Here is a 19,655-nt window from a genome sequence, read left to right as displayed (position 1 = left end):
ATTACTTGTTCTTGTATTTCTTATATAAGAGAAGTAGATGGTAAATGGTTAATAGTCAAGACAAATAAATGTGCTAGACATCGAGGTATATGAGAAGTTAATAATATATAAAAAAAACAAAGTGTTTACAAGCACATTACCTTAACTGATACTGGATACTATATCATCAAAAAAAGAGAAAATGCAAGCAAAGATCTTGAAAAATGTAGTAATTGCAATCAGAGTACATTCTTATCTTCCAATTTTAGACTAAGGAAAGTACTATTTTTCTTCTTGAAGTACAGCTTTTAAAGAATGTACCCACCTTAACGTCTTCAAGCAGTCTTGACATACTAAATATACCTAGCTTTCTTGAAAAATGTACTAAGCATAGTGAAAGTGAGACGTAGAGCTGCAATATCTCTTCCGCGAGTTAATCTTGTGGGGTTTATTTCATGTTTTATTCTGGTCTTTACAATTTAATTCTTTCTTGCTTTTCTTGACCTTCACTTCCCAAATTGCTCTTAATCCAATACCTCTGGAAGGCATAGGATTAAGCATTTCATATGGCATATCCCCATTATTTATATACAATCAGTTTATAGCCCTATCTTGCAGATTAAATTCCTGCAAAAGTATGTGGGGAATTTTGGATGACAAGTATCATGTTTATAAGCCACATCCCAAGACATTGCCAGTGTATATGGCATGAAGATAAATGTGCTGGTTCCCTGATTATACAGAGCTCAAGAGTCAGACAGATCAGCAATTTAGCCAGCCTGGAGGTACTAGATTGAATGCAGTTACCCAATATCCACTTTGATAAATAAAAGTCTCCTTTAAGTAATTTAGTACATTTCTCCATATTAATGGTTAACATAGAGAACATTGTGTCAGATTAACTTCCAAACAATGGAAGGAACTTGAAAAAACATCAATCTTGTTTACTCATTTATTAGGTGTTATTACCAATGTTGCCTTGGAAGTTGTTCATTTCATAAGGCCCAATCATTTCATAAAATAAAAGCTTCAAATGGGGTGGGGGTATAACCAATATACCTTAGAGCCACTCAAATTGACAGAAAAAAAATAAAATGAAAAATAAAAATATATATGATGACCTTCCCAATATTCTACAGAATTATGCAAGCCTACTAATATATAACCCTGTGTCAACCTTTTTTTTTTTTTTTACTTTTTTTTTCTCATAGGGCATACATTTAAGAAAGCCTATTTAAACAATTCAATAACAGTTGTAGCAGAATTTCATCACCAGTGAATACAGGACAGTTCTGTTTCAATGTTGGTCACCAAGCATGGTTTCTTTTAGATGGTGAATAGTCATTACTGTTCATATGAAACTATAAATTAAACTGCTTCCCAATTCTGTGAAATGAGATGGACACACTAAACAGACCAATTAACCTATTTACAAAAACAGTACATAAAGAAGGAAACAAAGTCTAAAGACTCCATAGAACCCTTACTAGGATAAGCGGTTTTCCTCAGTATGCACTGTTATCTGTGAGTAGATAACTTTCATTCCTTATATAAAATAAATAAAAAATTAAAAAAAAAAAAAATGATTATAAATAATAATAATAATAATAATAATAATAATAAAAAAAAATGATTATAAATAATAATAATAATAATAATAATTAATCATCATCATGAATAATAACTTTGTTTTTAATCACATAGATCTTTGAAGACCTATAGGTCTTTCATACTAAAATTTTAAAAATAAATAAAATTGAGTGTTCAGAACTGGAAATATGGGAAGAGAAAATTTCCATAAATCTTTTGTGATGTTATTTGTAGCAATATACCAACAAATAATAAGAGAACCTTGATTTCTATGCCATAACAACAAATTAAAATTGCCATACATCTTTCTATAGAGGGTGTTTATAATTACTCGTGCATGGCTTGTAAGCTTGTACTCTTGACATTGAAAGATGGCATGATAACTGTATTAACAAATACAATTTTGGCAGTACATGTATGCATTTTTTTATTTTTATTTTTTTCAGAAATTTGTACTTGTACTAATTCTATAAGTTTTTGTGTAAAAGTACAGAAAAATTACCATATGCTTATTATATTGAACAAAGGATTGCTGTAATATGCAGACACCAACCAAAAATTAACAAAAGAGCAAGTTGTCCTCATCACTTTACTGCCACCTGTGAACACAATGTGTGCTCTGTCATTACAGTCCAGTTATAGAAATGAAAAAGTATATTAAGTACACATACATGTAATCATGGCTGCTACTTTTTTTGTGTATTTTTTGCAAACCATATTACTAAAACCAAATACCCATCACATACTGAATCCATGAATGATATAAAAACAAGAAAACTTTAAACAGAACAAAGAAACAGTGCTGACAAACGTTGTGTAATATCATGGGAGTCTCCTGTTCCTCCTCCACTTGGTGTTTTGCCAGTGGAATGAAGAGGACGTGTAGGAGTGTGTGGGCATCGCCACTGTTCAGGACACAGGCAGGTCATGACAGCGTGGCAGTCCTGTGTGGTAGCACTGAGGTCACTTCTCCTGCACCCGCAGGGAGGGGGGAGGGGCTGGGGCTGGCTGGAAGCTGCTCATCATTGTGCTCTTGTTCTCTCTTACCTCTCTCTCTCGCGCTCTCTCTCTCTTTCTCAGGTGCCTACACTTCCTTCTTGTTGACATGAGCATGTCTCGGGTCAGAGGATCAAGGGCTGGGCTGTTATCCATTCTTTATGGAGCCGTCATCTATGCTGATAGACAGGCCAGATCCATGGTGTGGCCAAAGGATCATCCGTACCCGAGAATTAACTATGTTGGGATATAAGGCACCTTCTGTCTTGTCTCACCTTTGAGAGTAAGCACCTGCCTTGGCTATGTTCATGAGTGCCATAGCAGTCCTGTTTGCTGTTGCCTCCTGCATCAGCTTCCACGGCAGGGAGGTCTGCACGTGACTCGACCACACGAGGGGACTGCTTAGGCTGCTGTTCCTTGTGCCGCTGCTGCTACTGCTGCTGTGCCTGCTGTGGGTCCCCCTGTGTTGCTCCACGTATGTCTTGCTGCTCTGGTGCGCTGCTTCATCGCCTTTCATGCGCCAGGGGATCTCTCAACTCACCATCAGTACGGCTGAAAAAGAGAAGTATGTAAACGTTAATTCTTTTTTGAAAAGTATAATTTCAAACATATCTACATTTTTCTGAATATAAATGTAGCATACTGAAACAAAAATGATACATTTTTTTTGTAAATGCTAAATTTAGGAAGAATGTATTTTCATACAGAATCTATATCATTTAGCTAAATAGGAATGTTATGATCAGCCATTCTGGGTAATTCTTCCAAAATATGAATTAATAACTTGTATATTAAATAAAGACAATACAATCATTATGAGGATACCTGTGAGAAGTGGTGCGTTTGTGATGCTGGAGTGAAGAACGCACGGTCACCCTGGTAGGTGGAGTCCTGAGAGAGGAGTCCATCTGTCTGGCTCTGGAACTGGTCTACCATGTACGAGTCCTGGGAAAGTTCTGCCTGTGACAGTCCTCCTTGTGAGAGCCCACTCAACCCAGGCCCAGACATGCCCTGTACACATGGGAAGAAGAAAATGTTATCTAGCCTGTGTTATAACAATAAATATTTACATTTTCTATTCCATTTGCTTACAAAGGAAGTTAAAATACAGTTCTCTTCATAAAATATTCACAGAAAAAAAATTTAAAAATAAAATTAAGAAAGGCCAGACCAGCAATGTTAATGTTACCTGTGAGAGGTGCCCTTGGGTGAGACCAGGCTGTGAGTAACTTTGTGTGGTGGGGTCTTGGCTGAAGGGTTGAGACAACTGTAGAGCATTGGAACCACCCATGTTTTTGTTGGGCTTTCTGCCTCCAGCTCTGCCACCTCGAGCACCACCTCTTCCTCCACGTGCTTGTGCCAGAGCCTGCTGGTGTTGCTGGTAGAAGCGAGGTGGTACATGAGCCATGTTCATGAACATTCCCACTGGCACTGGCAAGTTGTTTAACCCAGGTTGTGAGTGGTCAGCAGATATATAATCCAGAGAATCATGAGCTCGGCCATACATATCATACTGTGGTCCTGTAGGAGACAAGTTTAGTTATGTGGTGCTCTTAGATTAGTGATGAAAATCTTTTCTACTTCTACTTATAGGCTTCATTGTATACCAGTGAAAATGAAAATGCTTGGAAAGAACTTGATTTTAACCTCCTTCTAATGTGGTAGGGCAATATCACAGAGTTTGAGATAAATACTCTTGTATTATAAAGAGCTAAGAATTTTATTCATTCATCAGACAAACGAGACAGAAAAAATGTGTTTCAAGCTTACCTCTGAAGCACTGAGAAGGTGGTGGTGCAGAGCCATTGAGCTGACCTGACCTATCATACATAGAGCCAGGAACCATAGCCTCTCGCGCATCATACATAGCCGTGTTCATGAAGTGCGAGCCTGGGTTGGTTGCATTAATTAGTCTCTTGGGTTTGCTGAACTGCATCATGGATTCCTTGAGGTTGTTGAGGGGCCCTTCCACCAAAACTTTCTTTTCCTTGAAGTGATGCAACAAGTGGTTCCATAGTCCTTGCTGGAATTGGAAGGAAAAATTAACTTTCAAAACCTCATCAGGTTATAAAACAGAGCAGGTTGCAATCGAGAGAACTTTGACATCCAATATACTTGTGTACAACAGAAAAGAGACAACTTACATGAAAAAATAATTTACCTTAGAGAGTACTTTCGGGTTTCCAACAATGATGATGCCATAACGTGCTCGAGTCAGAGCCACATTAAGACGACGCGGGTCTGACAAGAACCCAATTCCTTGGTGCTCATTGGATCGCACACAGGACATAATAATGATGTCCTTCTCTCGGCCCTGGAAGGCATCCACACTTGCGACCTCCAAGCGCTGATACAGCTTCTGGTTGAGAGGTCCCTGGTACTGCATGTACTGAACCTGATACAGAAGAATAAATGCTTGTGAATCCATCCAAATATGAAACATTATAAGAAAAATAATTTGTAATGCTCCTCAAACCACTTGATGTGCAGCAATACATTCATCTAGCACAGTGGTTCTCAGACTTTTTGGTGTCACTTCCTCTTCCCCATTTCTCTTCAGTTACACAGATTTAAAAGAAGGAAAAATATTGGAATGCTTAATTTTCTAAGTACTGCATTTGTAAGAAATTAATGTTATTCAAGAAATATGATTAAGACATTATCACTTTAACAGATATGAAATAGGCATTATTGTTGTACTATTAGTGGGAAACATGGTAGTATTTGCCCGTAACATCAATGCAAGGGTCTATAGAGGCACATCACATTGCTGCAAAGAACTACTACTTTTAGAAAGTGCCTTATTTTGAGAACAACTGATCTAGAATATCCTAGTTGAAAATTTAGGTACTTCCTCAAGATACTGATCAATTGGTTGGAATGCCAAGCACATTTTTCTTTTTTTAGTTAATGTCAAAGAATAATTCGTTTTTGTAAGTAATGAAAACATCCTTATTCATATTAGGAATTATAACTATCAAGATAAGATAAGAATGTGATAAATAATAAACACTTCCAAACACAGAATAGAGGATCTTGTATCAACCTTTTCTTTAATAAACAAACAATAAAGAACTAACCAGGTATGCTCTCTGGCCTTCATAGGGAGTGATGACACCAATCTGTTCTGGCTTGACACCTGAATTGAGGAAGCGTGTGACAAGTTTTTCAACACTGGAGGCCTCGGTTCTGTTCAGATAGGAAGTTCCTGACCCTGCAATTTCCTCCTGGCCCGAGGTCACATAGAAGAACTGGGGTTTATCTTGTTGGGGCCATGGGAAACTCACGCCTTTCATGGTGCGGTCAGCTGTGGAAAGAACATGGCATTACTATTTCAATCTAATGATATTTGTTGTTTAATTTTTCACATCTTTCATTCTCAAATTTCATGTCTTTTAAAAAATACATTTTGTCTAAAATATTAATTTCTGTAAAATTCCAATGGATTCAGAATAAGTCACAATATAGACCAACATCAAGTATCTTTCTCTCTTTCTCCCTCTCACTATCTTACCATCAACAACACCATTCTGAAGAGATCCCTCATAAAAGAAGTTAGACGGGAACTGAGCAAGCTGAGGGTGCATGCGGTATTGGACGGTGAGGCGGAAAGGTCGTATGCCCAAGACAACCAAACGCTCAAACAGCGACTGCGAGAGACCAGCACGGGAAGCTTTCTTACACATGACGACGGGCCCAAGCTGGCAGTGATCACCTACCAAAATGACTTGCTTGGCTCCTAACACAACCTGTAGGAATGCAGTAAAATCAGTAAAGAAAGTATAAGAATCATAGTTATGAGATATTACTAAACACACATGAATTAAAGGGAGCAGAAATTTGTATTCCTAGTTTTAACCCAATGGCGACGGGTCATGGCTATCGCCGTCATAACAATAGCACCGCGCCAAAACGCCCCGAGGCAATGATTCGGCTTGATGTACCGAATTCACGCGCTCAGAGTCGGCGCACTGCCGCCGTTCACCAGAGCGTAGAGTTTTTTTTAATTTTCTATACCCGGCGCCATTGGGTTAAAAGGTAGTCAACCATGAAACAGTCTTTCACTTATTAATGTAGAACAATTGCGTTCGTAGATCATTTCCTTCTGATAGACATTCCCTGTTATACATTAAAAAAAAAAAAAAAAAAAAAAAAAGCTTGAGGCATAACAGGTTTAGCTTAGCATGCAAATATCAATGATGGCAATGTCTAATCCCTCTACCTCTGGGTTCACCATTCAGAGGCAACCCTGTTTGATACCATAAAACAAACAGCTATTGTACATACATGACACTTTTATATAATGAGCAAATAAGGAAGCTCATCCTTTTATTCAAAATCAGGTTTCCAGACCCAGAGTGACAGTAGGCTCACACCCACATCCTACTTTTTTCAGTTTCTGCAGTCTTGACACTGGGGCCCCTTAATATGTCACAATATTTTCATTGTTTCAATCCGGCTAAATCACCATGAAATGTAAAGGAATCACTGACAAGAGAGAGAGAGAGAGAGAGAGAGAGAGAGAGAGAGAGAGAGAGAGAGAGAGAATGTGTGTGTGTGTATGTGAGTATGTGTGTGTGTGTGTGTGTGTGTGTGTGTGTGTGTGTGTGTGTGTGTGTGTGTGTGTGTGTGTGTGTGTGTGTGAGTGAGTGAGAGTAGGTGAGTGAGTGAGAGTAGGTGAGTGAGTGAGAGTAGGTGAGTGAGTGAGAGTAGGTGAGTGAGTGAGAGTAGGTGAGTGAGTGAGAGTAGGTGAGTGAGTGAGAGTAGGTGAGTGAGTGAGAGTAGGTGAGTGAGTGAGAGTAGGTGAGTGAGTGTGAATGAGTAGGTGAGAGTGAGTGAGTGCATGAGTAGGTGAGAGTGAGTGAGTGCAAATGAGTGAGTGAGTGCATGAGTAGGTGAGAGTGAGTGAGTGCAAATGAGTGAGTGAGTGGGTGAGTAGGAGAGTGAGTGAGTGAGAGTGAGTAGGTGAGTGAGAGTGAGTAGGTGAGTGAGAGTGAGTAGGTGAGTGAGAGTGAGTAGGTGAGTGAGAGAGAGTGAGTAGGTGAGTGAGAGAGAGTGAGTAAGCAAGTGAGAGTGAGTGAGTAAGCGAGTGAGAGAGAGTGAGTAAGCGAGTGAGAGAGAGTGAGTAAGCGAGTGAGAGAGAGTGAGTAGGCGACAGAGAGAGTGAGTAGGCGACAGAGAGAGTGAGTAGGCGACAGAGAGAGTGAGTAGGCGAGTGAGAGAGTGAGTAGGTGAGTGAGAGAGAGTGAGTAGGTGAGTGAGAGAGAGTGAGTAGGTGAGTGAGAGAGAGTGAGTAGGTGAGTGAGAGAGAGTGAGTAGGTGAGTGAGAGAGTGAGTAGGTGAGTGAGTGAGTGAGTAGGTGAGTGAGAGTGAGTGAGTAGGTAAGTGAGAGAGAGAGTGAGTGAGTGAGTGGGTGAGTGAGTGATGTGAGTGGGTGAGTAAGTGAGTGAGTGGGTAAGTGAGTGAGTGGGTGAGTAAGTGAGTGAGTGGGTGGGTGGGTGGGTGGGTGGGTGGGTGAGTGAGTGAGTGAGTGAGTGAGTGGGTGAGTGAGTGGGTGAGTAAGTGAGTGAGTAAGTGAGTGAGTGGGTGAGTGAGTGGGTGAGTGGGTGGGTGGGTGGGTGGGTGAGTGAGTGGATGAGTAAGTGGGTGAGTGAGAGTGAATGTGAGTGTGTGAGTGTGAGTGTGAGTGAGTGTGTGAGTGTGAGTGAGTGTGTGAGTGTGAGTGAATGTGAGTGAGAGTGAATGTGAGTGGATGAGTGTGAGTGAGAGTGAATGTGAGTGGATGAGTGTGAGAGTGAATGTGAGTGAGTGAGTGAGTGAGTGAGTGTGAGTGTGAGTGAGAGTGAGTGTGAGTGAATGTGAGTGTGAGTGAGAGTGAATGTGAGTGAGTGAGTGAGTGAGTGTGAGTGTGAGTGAGTGAGTGAGAGTGAGAGTGAATGTGAGTGAGTTTATTTGAGTGAGAGTGAATGTGAATGAGTGAGTGTGAGTGAGAGTGAGAGTGAATGTGAGTGAGTGAGAGTGAATGTGAGTGAATGTGAGTGAGTGAGAGTGAGAGTGAGTGTGAGGGAGTGAATGTGAGTGTGCGTGTATGAGTGAGTGAGTGAGTGAGTGAGTGAGTGTAATTATATATATATGTATATATATGTATATGTACATATATATACTAAATATATATATACACAATATAATTTATAAGTATATATATAAAATATATATATATTATATATATAACATATATAATATATATATATATATATATATATATATATATATATATATATATAGTATATATAAAATATATCTATATATAAATATAAAATAAACAAAATATATATACTTATAAAAAAAGAAAAAAAAAGAAGAAAAAAACATTTTATATATATATATATATATATATATATATATATATACATATATAAAATATAAAGTATAGTTATCATATAGCATGAATTATGGATTATATATTATACATCATTAAGTATCATGAATCAAGTATCATGTGATGTGTATCACTATGTAATATATATTACATATTATATATCATATATGTATATTATCGCATATTTTACATACATCAAAGATATTACATTGATCATATCTATCCTATGCATCATTCATTCATTAATTCAGAAAGAGCCACAAAAACCTTTCTCATGCTTTAACCCCTTCCCGACAGGTCACGCTCGGAGGCGTCATAACAAACCACTCAATCTGTGGAGTGCGGCTGTACGCCTCGGCAACACGCCAAAGTGCTACAAGCCGGTGGTTCGGCTTGATGTACCGAATTCCCACGCTCAAAGTCAGTGCATTGCCATTGATCTCCAGAGTGCAAAGTTTTTTTCAGTTTTCTTCATCCATCAGTAAGGGGTTATGGATTATGCAACACACAAAAATGAAACGTACCGGAACCATACACTCTGGCTCAGTGGCCTGCATGGATTCATCTATGAGAATGGAGTGGAACTTCAGTCGTGCCAGACGAGGATCTCCAGCTCCCACACAAGTGCAACATATCACATCAGCTGCTTCCAACAGTGTCTGGAAAAAACAGTTACTGTAAGCTAAGGGCTGCACCAATTTTACAAATACACAAGGTAATTTTTTTACCTTTTTTCTTGACCTCTTATAGCAGGGCATACTTATAGCCGTCGTGAAAAACCAACTCATCATGACAGGTACGGCTATAGGCATCACAACTCATAAAAGTGAACCAGGCGGGAAGTTCCACTATACACAGCGGACTCCCTGGCCAAAAAAGTAGATGGTTGCCAGAAGTCACCGGAATGAGTGACACCCACTAGGGTTAAAACTAGAATTCTGGTAAATGTCACAATATTGCAGCCTCCTTTGCTAACAAACACTATTGCTCAAGTGAATTCTGATGATGCTCTTTATAAATGTAAGAGAACATAGTCCATAATTAATGCATTTTATTCTGCATTACGTCTTCTAAAGAAGAAATACATACTGCCAAAATGTTACTTTAACCCAAAGTGAAAAATATTGTAAAGCAGAAAAATAAAATAACCAGCACTCACTTTCTCAGCCTGCTTCTTCAACATGCGGAATCGCTTTTCATCGGCTGATGATAGTTCACCTGTTTCTTCCTTTAACTGCTGAAGTTTCTGAAGCTCTCCATTACTGTTAGAATAATAGCTCCATTACAACCTATGAAAACTCTGCCCAATTCTGCATGTAAAGATTACCATTTGCAAATATATATCATCAATCAGCATTACAAGTAACTCACTCCTCAAGGTTCCGAATCTGGTTGTGCAAAGCCAAGAAAGAAACAGGAGAATCAATGGCCTCACGGGACTTGGCACATAGACGTACAACCTGTCAGGAGAAAAAACACTTACATTGGTCCACATCCATGAATAACAAAATTTCTGAAACCTGGTATTATTAGAATTTCATCATAACTGGCATTCTCTTAGATGGGTAATACAAAACAAAAATAAGAGACAAACACAACCTTATATGACATTTACCTTGTCAGTCAAATTCTACACTCCAACAGAGCCCATGATCCTAGAGTAACTACCAAATCCCTTACCTTGAGCCCGGTCTTATGGATCTTCTCGGTGAGCTGGTCGACAGCGGTGTTGGACGGGGCGCACACCAGGACGGAGCCTCCAGTCTGCTTCACCAGCTGGTACACAATGGTTGCGGAGGTAACGGTCTTCCCTGTGCCTGGTGGACCTTGGATCAGGGAAAGAGGGCGCTGCAGGGCATGCTTCAGAGCATATTGCTGGAAAGATCAAGGGAAAACATTTAATACCCTAATTTTGAAGAAACACTTCAATACTGCATTATGACATTATGCAAACAATATTTTCATCTATTTCTTTATACACAAAGAGAGTCCTGTCTCTGAAAATCATTACACTCAATGCCCCAGGAAAGATTTGTTTATGATTAAAACATTTTCAAAGGATCAAATACAATGGAATGTCACCAGTATTTTGTTCTTAGATTAAGCGCCTAAAATCTGCTCTTTACTATGAATGTTTTAACCCAATGTCGACGGGCATAGTATGTATGTACATGCCATGCCCAATGTGAGTTTACTTGTTTAACCCCTTCCTGACAGGTCACAGGGATTCACAGCTATAGCAGGGAAAAATCTGAAATCCTTCCAACATCCCTTCACATCAGATGACTAAAAAGATATAGCAAGGATTCAAGGAATATGAACAAACCTGCGAGTTGTTGAGTGTTGGCAGATTGGGAGCAGAGAGCTGCTTGGGAAGATAGATGTGACGGAAGAGGAGCTCGTCAACTTCAACATGTCCCAAGAGACGGTGGTAAATGTAAGGAGACACTGAGGAATCATCGACAGCAAACTTGCGCAAAGCAGCTTGCATTCTGTAAAAAGTTAAGAAAAAAATGTGGAAGAGAATTTACGTGAAAGAAAAAAAAACAGAAAACAAAACAGAGATGAATATTTAACTTGTAATATGTATGAAGAGAAAAAGCAATATCCAGTTCATTACAGTGCAATTACCCAGTTCATTTACCTGTCGAAGCTCGTAGACTTCCAAACAAAGTCAACAACAAATTTGTCCCTGCAGTCAGTTGGCACTCCGACGTTAGACTTGAGCTCAATTCCTACCTCTTCACCAAAGTTGTCAGGGATCTTGATGACATGTCCCACCCCTGACCAAGGCTTGTGAAGGTCCCCAAGGTATCTCAGACGCAGCTCATCTCCATGCATCAAGCGCATGTCTGGGTGTGAAGCAATCAGAGAAAACAAGTGAGTTGCATAAACATTTAATTTTAATTAATCTAAGTATACCGTTATTTAAATTCAAATAAAATTGTAAAGCATATGGGATTGATTGCAAAAGAAAAGGTCTGATGCACATTTTCCCTCCACAGATTCTCTTACTCATAGAAAAACTTCTTTTATCTCTTTCTTTTATAATTTTTACTCAAATTCAACTCACCTCCATCAGTCTTCGCCAAGGTGAAGTATGCACAGATCTTCTTGTTAAGGCCAATGTCCCAGCGCACCTCGATCTTGTCCTGTGTCTGGGACTCTTTCAACTTCTTGTCATAGTCAGCCTCCAACTTCACAAGTGGCCCAAAGATGTTCTGGTACTGAAATCCATCCTCATACCTGTTTTTGAGTCAAATTAAAAACTCAACTTCAGTTTTCTAGATACGTAAATAAGAAAACCATTAACTGTAGTGTAGTAGTTTTCTAATATGCAGAAGCCACTTAAAAAAAAAAAATTCTTAAAAGAGAGGATATCTTTTGTCACTAAATTTATAATCTGTGAATATTGGTGGATTAGTGGATCCTTATCTATATTTTTATGTAATTACCAAGGTAGTATATGATATGTACAAGTTTTGTTCTGTATGTTACAAGACCATAAATATGGTCTTGAGAATTTGCTAGCAATGATCTGCCCCCTTTCCTCACACTGAAAAGGAACAAAGTATTTCCTAAGCACTCTCCTATGGAGAGATTATAAAGCTTAAAATGAACATATATGATACTAAAATTCAAATCAAGTTTCCTTCACTTCAAATAACTATATAACTATTACTGAAATTAACAGTCAGTATAAATGTAATGCGTAATCAAGATTTTTTGTATATACATTCTACCGTATTGTACAATAACACTAGATGATATATATTCCTATTCAAAATTATAATTGTAATACAATAAATTTTATCTATAAAAGAAAGAAAGGAGAAAAAGAAGATGAAGAAGAAGAAGAAGGAGAAGGAGAAGAAGAAGAAGAAAAAAAAAATCACCATAATTCATAATCATGTAACCTGTATGTCTCAACATTCAACCTAAACCACCATCAACCTCAGAAATAAATACCACACAATTACAAAAGAAAAGATAAAACACACTACATACCTAAGGCAGACTTGCTGGGGCTCTTCATCCACACCAGGTCTCTCAAGGTCATCAAAAGTGGCTGAAGCATTCTCCTTCCACAGTTCTTCTAGCTTGTTGATCTGCTGCGCTGTGATCTGACGTGCACGCAGCTGTTCAGCTTCAGATGGAACACGTACCAGCCATGGCAGAAGAGCTCTATCACTGATGAGTGGCTTCCACTGCTCTGGATCCCTGCAGAAATGAATATTAACCATAAAATTCATAATGTAGAATAACATATCGTATTCATATCATACTTCTTCAAATAAAAAATAAAATAAAACAAACATGCACACTGAATGAGAGATGTATATTCTCCTTGTCAATACCCTTACCAATTCATGTCCCTCAAGGAGCTCTGTGCTGCACATGGTTGACGGCACAACAGCACCACCACTGATTCTGCCTTAGCTGGGATAAAGCCGAGGACAAACACATTTTTGACGGCACAAGCATAGCATTCCAGCACCGTGTCTCGCACCAACCCATCCTTATGTAGGCTAACCTCCTAAAAAAATCAAGGGAGCAAATATATAAAAATGATTTCAAGACTCAATAATCTACATCTCAAGATCTTTGTACATTTACAAGACAATCAAGACAAATTTTGGTTGAAAGAGACAGAGTTAAGAGGGAGGGAGGGAGGGAGGGAGGGAGGGCAGAATGGTGGGGGAGAGGAAGAGAGGGGAGAGGGAGAGGGAGAGGGAGAGGAGAGGGAGAGGGAGAGAGAGAGAGAGGGAGAGGGAGAGAGAGAGAGAGAGGGAGAGGGAGAGAAGGAGAGGGAGAGAGGGAGGGAGGGGAGGGGAGGGGGAGGGGGAGGGAGGGGAGGGGGAGGGAGGGAGGGAGGGGAGGGAGAGAGGGGGAGAGAAGGGAGGGGGAGAGAGGGGGAGAGAAGGGAGGGGGAGAGAGGGAGGGGAGGGGGAGAGAGGGAGGGGAGGGGGAGGGAGGGAGGGGAGGGGGAGAGAGAGGGGGGGGAGGGGGAGAGAGGGGAGGGGGAGATAGAGGGGAGGGAGGGAGGGAGGGAGGGGAGGGAGGGAGGGGAGGGAGGGAGGGAGGGAGGGAGAGAGAGAGAGAGAGAGAGAGAGAGAGAGAGAGAGAGAGAGAGAGAGAGAGAGAGAGAAAGAGAGAGAGAGGGGGGGGGGGAGTATGAATCCTTGTCATACTTCCAAACTTCCCCTTCCCCCTCCTACTGGCTTTTTTTTTTTTATCTCTGCCATGAATGAGCAACAGCTTACCTTGTGCTTGGCTCTGACCAGGTGGTTGATAATGTGGGAACCAGACGTATTTCCTCGTCCGTTGCAGAACCACTTGTGGCACACATTGCACATGACCACCGAGGCAGGGTCGTGGATCCCACAATACCGGCAGGCCCATTCTGGCAGCTCCTGATGTTTAGAGAATAATTATAAGTTAATACCTGATTTCTTCATCCTTCTTTTATTTTTTTAATACTATCATATATTGGTTTAACTATAAACCAACAATGACTAAGCTGTGTTAATAAAATTCTTTCACATTCTCAGCTACTTTTTATCCCATTTTATAGTTCTTACAAAGGGAGAAACAAAGTTCCTGACTTCAATAAAAGTTATGAATAAATAAAATAATATAGAAAATACAAAAATAAAATCCCATTACAAACCTTGGTATAAAAAGCAGATTCCTCCTCTTCCTCCTCAAACTGCAGGTCAGCAACTGCCTCTGTAACTTTCTCTAGCTGTGACTCGACCACATCTCCATTCACTGTCACCTGCACAGAAAAAGAGAAAAATCAGGAACTCTTCATCTGCCAACAGGTTATAATTCTGATCTGTATCTTTGTGCAGAACTGAAGCTATACGAAAATACTTTGGAGACAGTTATGAAAAGATAGGAAAGAAAAAAAATATATAGATATGTAAAACAAACAAACAAATAAATAAATAAATCTGAAAGGTTACACACTCTGAGAGAAAAAAAAAAATTATAAATAATAACCATCAAAATAAATCAATAACCTAAAAAATAATCTGATAATCAGAAGTCAGACAATAAAAAAATTCCAACGACTGAAATCATTCAGAGGTAAAGCATTAACAAACCTTTGCAAAGTAAATGTAACACAACCAAAAATAACTTTACATATTCAACAAGGAAGCTTACCTTCCTTGCTTTTTTCTTTTGATCATTTATTACTTAGTATTTTCAAATGTGAAAAAATACAACCCTTTATACATTTATACTAGTAGATTAAAATCAACAATTTACTAGAAAACAAACTACTTGCAAGCAATTTTTTTTCTTTTTTTTATGATTACATACAGGTATGAGGGACTTACAAAGTATAATCAGGTTTAGTTATTATATGAAAAAAAATATCTGCATACTTCTCTACTCTTTTCTTTCACAACAACCTTTCCCATGCCATAATAAAATACAAGTCAGAATAAATAGGAGGCACCCACACTTCTGGCTTCCCTCACTGGTGAAGCATGTGTCAAAAATAATCTTGCCGAATGGGTAACAATAGTGGCCTTTGCCACCCCATCTACAAATATCAATTTTGTGACGGTAGGACTTTTCTTTAGTTGATGCTTCTTAATAACATTTACTACAATGATTAAAGCACAGACTAGTTCCTAATTCAAATTACTTGAAAATGAAAGTATTTCCCCTCCCAATATAATAACTAGCCACAATATTACCAAGGGTACTATACACATGGAGTTCTAATACTAGCCAAAATAACAATGGGGGAATTATAAAAGTGGAGCTGTTGCTGGCACTGCATTAAAACAATAAAGAAACTACCAAATGTAATATGGCTGACGAGTCGAAGGATGGGCTTTGCAATTACACAAAGGGATAGGAGCAATTTGACTATCAATAGCAGAGGGTAGTGGTTTTTATACTGGAGGAAACTTTAAATGTAATTAGCCTATCTATCAAATTATGAACTCTTTATAAGTATATCAAATTTATTTTTACTAAAAGTGAAAATTATCAGAATGCTTTGGGATACAAGTAAATAAATAAAACCCATTTAGCTACACTTATAGTGATGCATATGACAAGGATAGACATATCATCCATGTCTGCAATACTGTGTTATTGTAAAAGTAGGGAGCACTGCCTCATTCAGTAACACTTGATGCTGGTAGGGCAAATATTCATTACTATTATTGACATTATAGCAATTATAATGCTATCAACAATACAAATACCAATAAAAAAAAATTAAAAATGTTTACAAAAATCAATGGAAAGCATTAAAAGGGGAAAACAAGTGGAACTAGGTACTCCTCTGTGACTTAGCTCATGTGAAGCCATTAAACGGTAAAATTTAATGAATTAAAATCACACCTGAAATGGCACATACACTTGCCCTCCCACCATCAGCAAGTTCATGCTATGATGCAACAAAAATACTTATATGATGCCTTTATGGATATTTCAGTAAAATCATATTGAATATTTAAAAGTAATCATCTAGACAATTGGCTCTTTTTTAAAAAATTTACAAGAATAGTTTGGTTGTGCTATGAAGACATGTAGGGTAATACCTTACAATGTAAATATATTTCTCCTAGGCTTGCAACTTCACCACAAATTTGCTTAAAAATGGTATGTCTACCATTATCCCTCCACCACTCTGTACTGCACAGTATAGAGAAATGAATGCCATTATTACTCACTTCCCTTGTATAGTTTAGTTATAGTATACAGTATATTATCACTATACAGAACCAGGTAATTTTTTAAAACAAATTACTGAATGTGTTTCAAACAAATAAAAAAATTCTATCATATTTTCAAAAATATGACAAAAATAAACAAAGATAAAAATAATTTGAAATAACTGCATTTCCATGCCTTGCCATCTGGTGAAGACAAGACAACGAGGATCATATGTCTCCCCTGTTCTTTCGTGATATTCTCAGAATTGAAAAAGGATATGATACCAGCCAATCAAAAACACAGGTCACTAAACAAACGCAAACAAATTCCATCTGCCACAAACCAACATCATAAAAAAACATGCTTATTAACACTGGTAATACTTAGCATGTTTTCTAGTATACTCAAAAATGGTTAATGTTACTAAGAGCAAATCACAGAAATAGAGGGAAAGAGAGACTGCTATCTTATAGAGCATAAAAAAAAGAGGTATAAGCAACACAGGTACATCTGCAATGCCCTCGTATTTACCATGTAATGACGAAAATGTCCATTGCATGTCACTGCCTAGAGACTAAGTCCACAACACCTTCACACTGTCAGACTTCTTAATGTCCGTTTTATGGTTATCCCCAAGTGCTAATAAAGGGGAGGGGGGTAAAGGGGTTTGTCCCTCTGTTTAGGGAATAAATTGAGGGTTGGAATGGATAGGTTTGTGTTTTGAGTTCGCAGGCTACCCTGGCATTGAGACCTTTGTTTCTGGAGGGTGCGTCGCTCTCGGTAACAAATACCCTTAAAATATTCAAAGCACTTTCAACTGTCACTTCCTTTTCTGTCTTTGGTAGGAATCCTTTTTCAGATAGTAATACCTTACAGTAAAAAAACAAAGGAAAAACACAAACACACAAAAAAGAAAGAAAGAAAGAAGGAAAGAAACCACATGCCTTTTTACAAAAGCAGACAAACAGAATCTCCAGCTTCCCCTCTTATCTGGCAACTTCCTAACTACACATACTTCATGTCGTCTTTACCTATCAAGATAAAAACTGTTGCTATGAGAAACTTGGAATTCCCATAAACTTCCAGTAAAAGACCCAAGCTATTTACAAATGCAATGAAGCCTTTTTAAAAAAGACAAGAGACTACTATTTTGGAACAAACTAGATTAAATCAAACTAAACTAAACTAACTTAAACTTAAATCTTTATGTAAAGCTTAACATAAAAAATAACTAAATTTAAACTAACTCAGTTTGGTAAAATAAATGCATCTGCATAGCTTTCTTTATAAATTATACATGCATGTGTTTTATCATTAACAGCAGAACATGACTATTCACTTCTGTTTTTGTTATGCTCACTCCAGAACAGTGAGCCGAGATGCCAACACGCACTACAAAATAATAATAGAACAGGGGGAAAATTGCCGTAAGCCATACCAACAAATAAATCATAAAGTCTGTGAATCAATGTTCATCCAGCTAAGTCCACATACACCCCCAGTGGCTATGTCCCAATGACCCAGTTCAAAGGAAAAGTCACCAAGCATCTGTTCAACCAACTGTTACCTCTTCGTATACATCACATGACATCACATACAATAAATGTAACTTTTAAAAAAAGCATCCTCCTTGACATGGACTCAAACTGCACACTGGTGGTTTTTAGGCAAATGTATATAACCTGCTCATGAGTGTGTGTGGCAAATTAGTCCTGTGAACATGGCCTAATGGTGTAATAATGTGCGTGTGTGTGGGAGGGGGGGAGACATTACCGGTAACTTTAAGAAGCAATTCAGAAAGATTGCTGTAAAGCATGCAACAATCTGCATTCAACTTGTTGTACAGTTAAAAAGAAAGTAAAGAAAAAAAAAATTTACCTCCTAAACCTTACAAATCATGAGACTTTCTATCCTGATACTACTTAGTGTGAATTATGATAAGGATATATATTTATGACCATTATTCTTGATAAAATAATTAAAAACACATTAGTCAGATCGGCAGTAACATCTACAATGGCTTTAGAACAGCAGGCCCTGACTTATCAAAATCTCCCCTTGCCTGGGGTATACTGCTTTTAAGTCAAATATAGAACTTGGCTTGCTCTTTCTTCTTTTTCATTTTCTGTCTTTTTTCTGCAATGATTTCCCAAGATTTTCCCAGTTTAACTGGATTAGTAGAACTTAAAGCCTGAGACAGGGTGTGGTTCCAAGTTCAATATCTTCACACTACAAGATCTCACACTAACACTGTATTTCAAGACCTGGACGATTTTCAGCAACTAAATGTCCGTGAAAGAGTCTTCTTTGTCAATACTGAGGGCCAGTTAAGGTAAAAGGTGCAAGACAAGTTACCAAAGGCTGTTCTGCCACTCAAACCACCTCCTCGTGTCAACGAAATGGTTTTTTGCCGCAAGTCAGCCCGAATCCGTTTTTCAAACACATAAATCTGTCCGGAGTAAAGACCGCGTGATGCAGAGGTGATGCCACTGCGCTTTAAGCTCCACCAAGGGCTAGCAAACACCCCCCCCCCCCAAACTGACATTTCGGCACGGTAAAGACACTAGACCGTTCCCTGGCTTACTATCCCCTGCCAGGGTGGTCACGCGCGCCCTCTCGCCAGGGTGGACGTCGCACGCGTTCGTTGGTCTTAGCCAGGGTATGAGGACTTCCAGATTCCGGACTGGGCTGTGGTTCCTCGCCCGCCCAAGGCAACAGGCACACGGCAGCGAGTGTCAGGTTGGCCTTTTTTTTTACATTGTGAAGTTTTGTTTGTTTTCCTGTGATGGTGGAATCTTGATCTAAGCAAATACTGAGAAATAGTGTGGAGGTGAAACCATAATATAGGACTTACGAGAAAATAGCAGACAGGAAACTTTGAAACAGAGCCCACATGAGGTGAAAAAAGCAGAAGCAAAAAAAGAAGAGGGAGATGAAGACGCGATTAAAAGAGAAAAAGAAAGAAAAAAAAAATCCTACTCCTCCCAGCTGGCATTACCTGACTCTGCGAAGCCTGAGTCTTATC

The 19,655-nt window shown here is 38.8% G+C and overlaps 1 protein-coding gene across 1 annotated transcript in view; it reads right to left on the bottom strand.

Moving 5' to 3' along the window:
- Positions 1-917: 917 nt before the first annotated feature.
- Positions 918-19,655, bottom strand: part of LOC125037746 (regulator of nonsense transcripts 1-like) — a 19,050-nt gene continuing 312 nt past the window's right edge. Inside the window, exons 1-19 of the mRNA XM_047630942.1 lie at positions 19,629-19,655; positions 14,616-14,723; positions 14,209-14,358; positions 13,309-13,481; positions 12,953-13,165; positions 12,018-12,190; positions 11,589-11,796; positions 11,271-11,436; positions 10,625-10,819; positions 10,316-10,404; positions 10,104-10,206; positions 9,469-9,603; positions 6,080-6,314; positions 5,646-5,872; positions 4,727-4,960; positions 4,336-4,588; positions 3,755-4,086; positions 3,391-3,576; positions 918-3,117 (exon numbers count right to left, since the gene is read on the bottom strand). The exon at positions 19,629-19,655 is cut by the window's right edge and continues 312 nt beyond it. Coding sequence (XP_047486898.1) covers positions 3,109-3,117; positions 3,391-3,576; positions 3,755-4,086; positions 4,336-4,588; positions 4,727-4,960; positions 5,646-5,872; positions 6,080-6,314; positions 9,469-9,603; positions 10,104-10,206; positions 10,316-10,404; positions 10,625-10,819; positions 11,271-11,436; positions 11,589-11,796; positions 12,018-12,190; positions 12,953-13,165; positions 13,309-13,481; positions 14,209-14,358; positions 14,616-14,723; positions 19,629-19,655 — 3,216 coding nt within the window. The 3' untranslated portion in view covers positions 918-3,108. The remainder of the gene's footprint in view (positions 3,118-3,390; positions 3,577-3,754; positions 4,087-4,335; positions 4,589-4,726; positions 4,961-5,645; positions 5,873-6,079; positions 6,315-9,468; positions 9,604-10,103; positions 10,207-10,315; positions 10,405-10,624; positions 10,820-11,270; positions 11,437-11,588; positions 11,797-12,017; positions 12,191-12,952; positions 13,166-13,308; positions 13,482-14,208; positions 14,359-14,615; positions 14,724-19,628) is intronic.

Source organism: Penaeus chinensis, chromosome 24, assembly GCF_019202785.1.
Source record: "Penaeus chinensis breed Huanghai No. 1 chromosome 24, ASM1920278v2, whole genome shotgun sequence".
NCBI classification, from domain to species: Eukaryota; Metazoa; Arthropoda; class Malacostraca; order Decapoda; family Penaeidae; genus Penaeus; species Penaeus chinensis.
The sequence above is the reverse complement of the archived record's forward strand: the minus strand, read 5'-3'. Positions and strand labels throughout refer to the sequence as shown.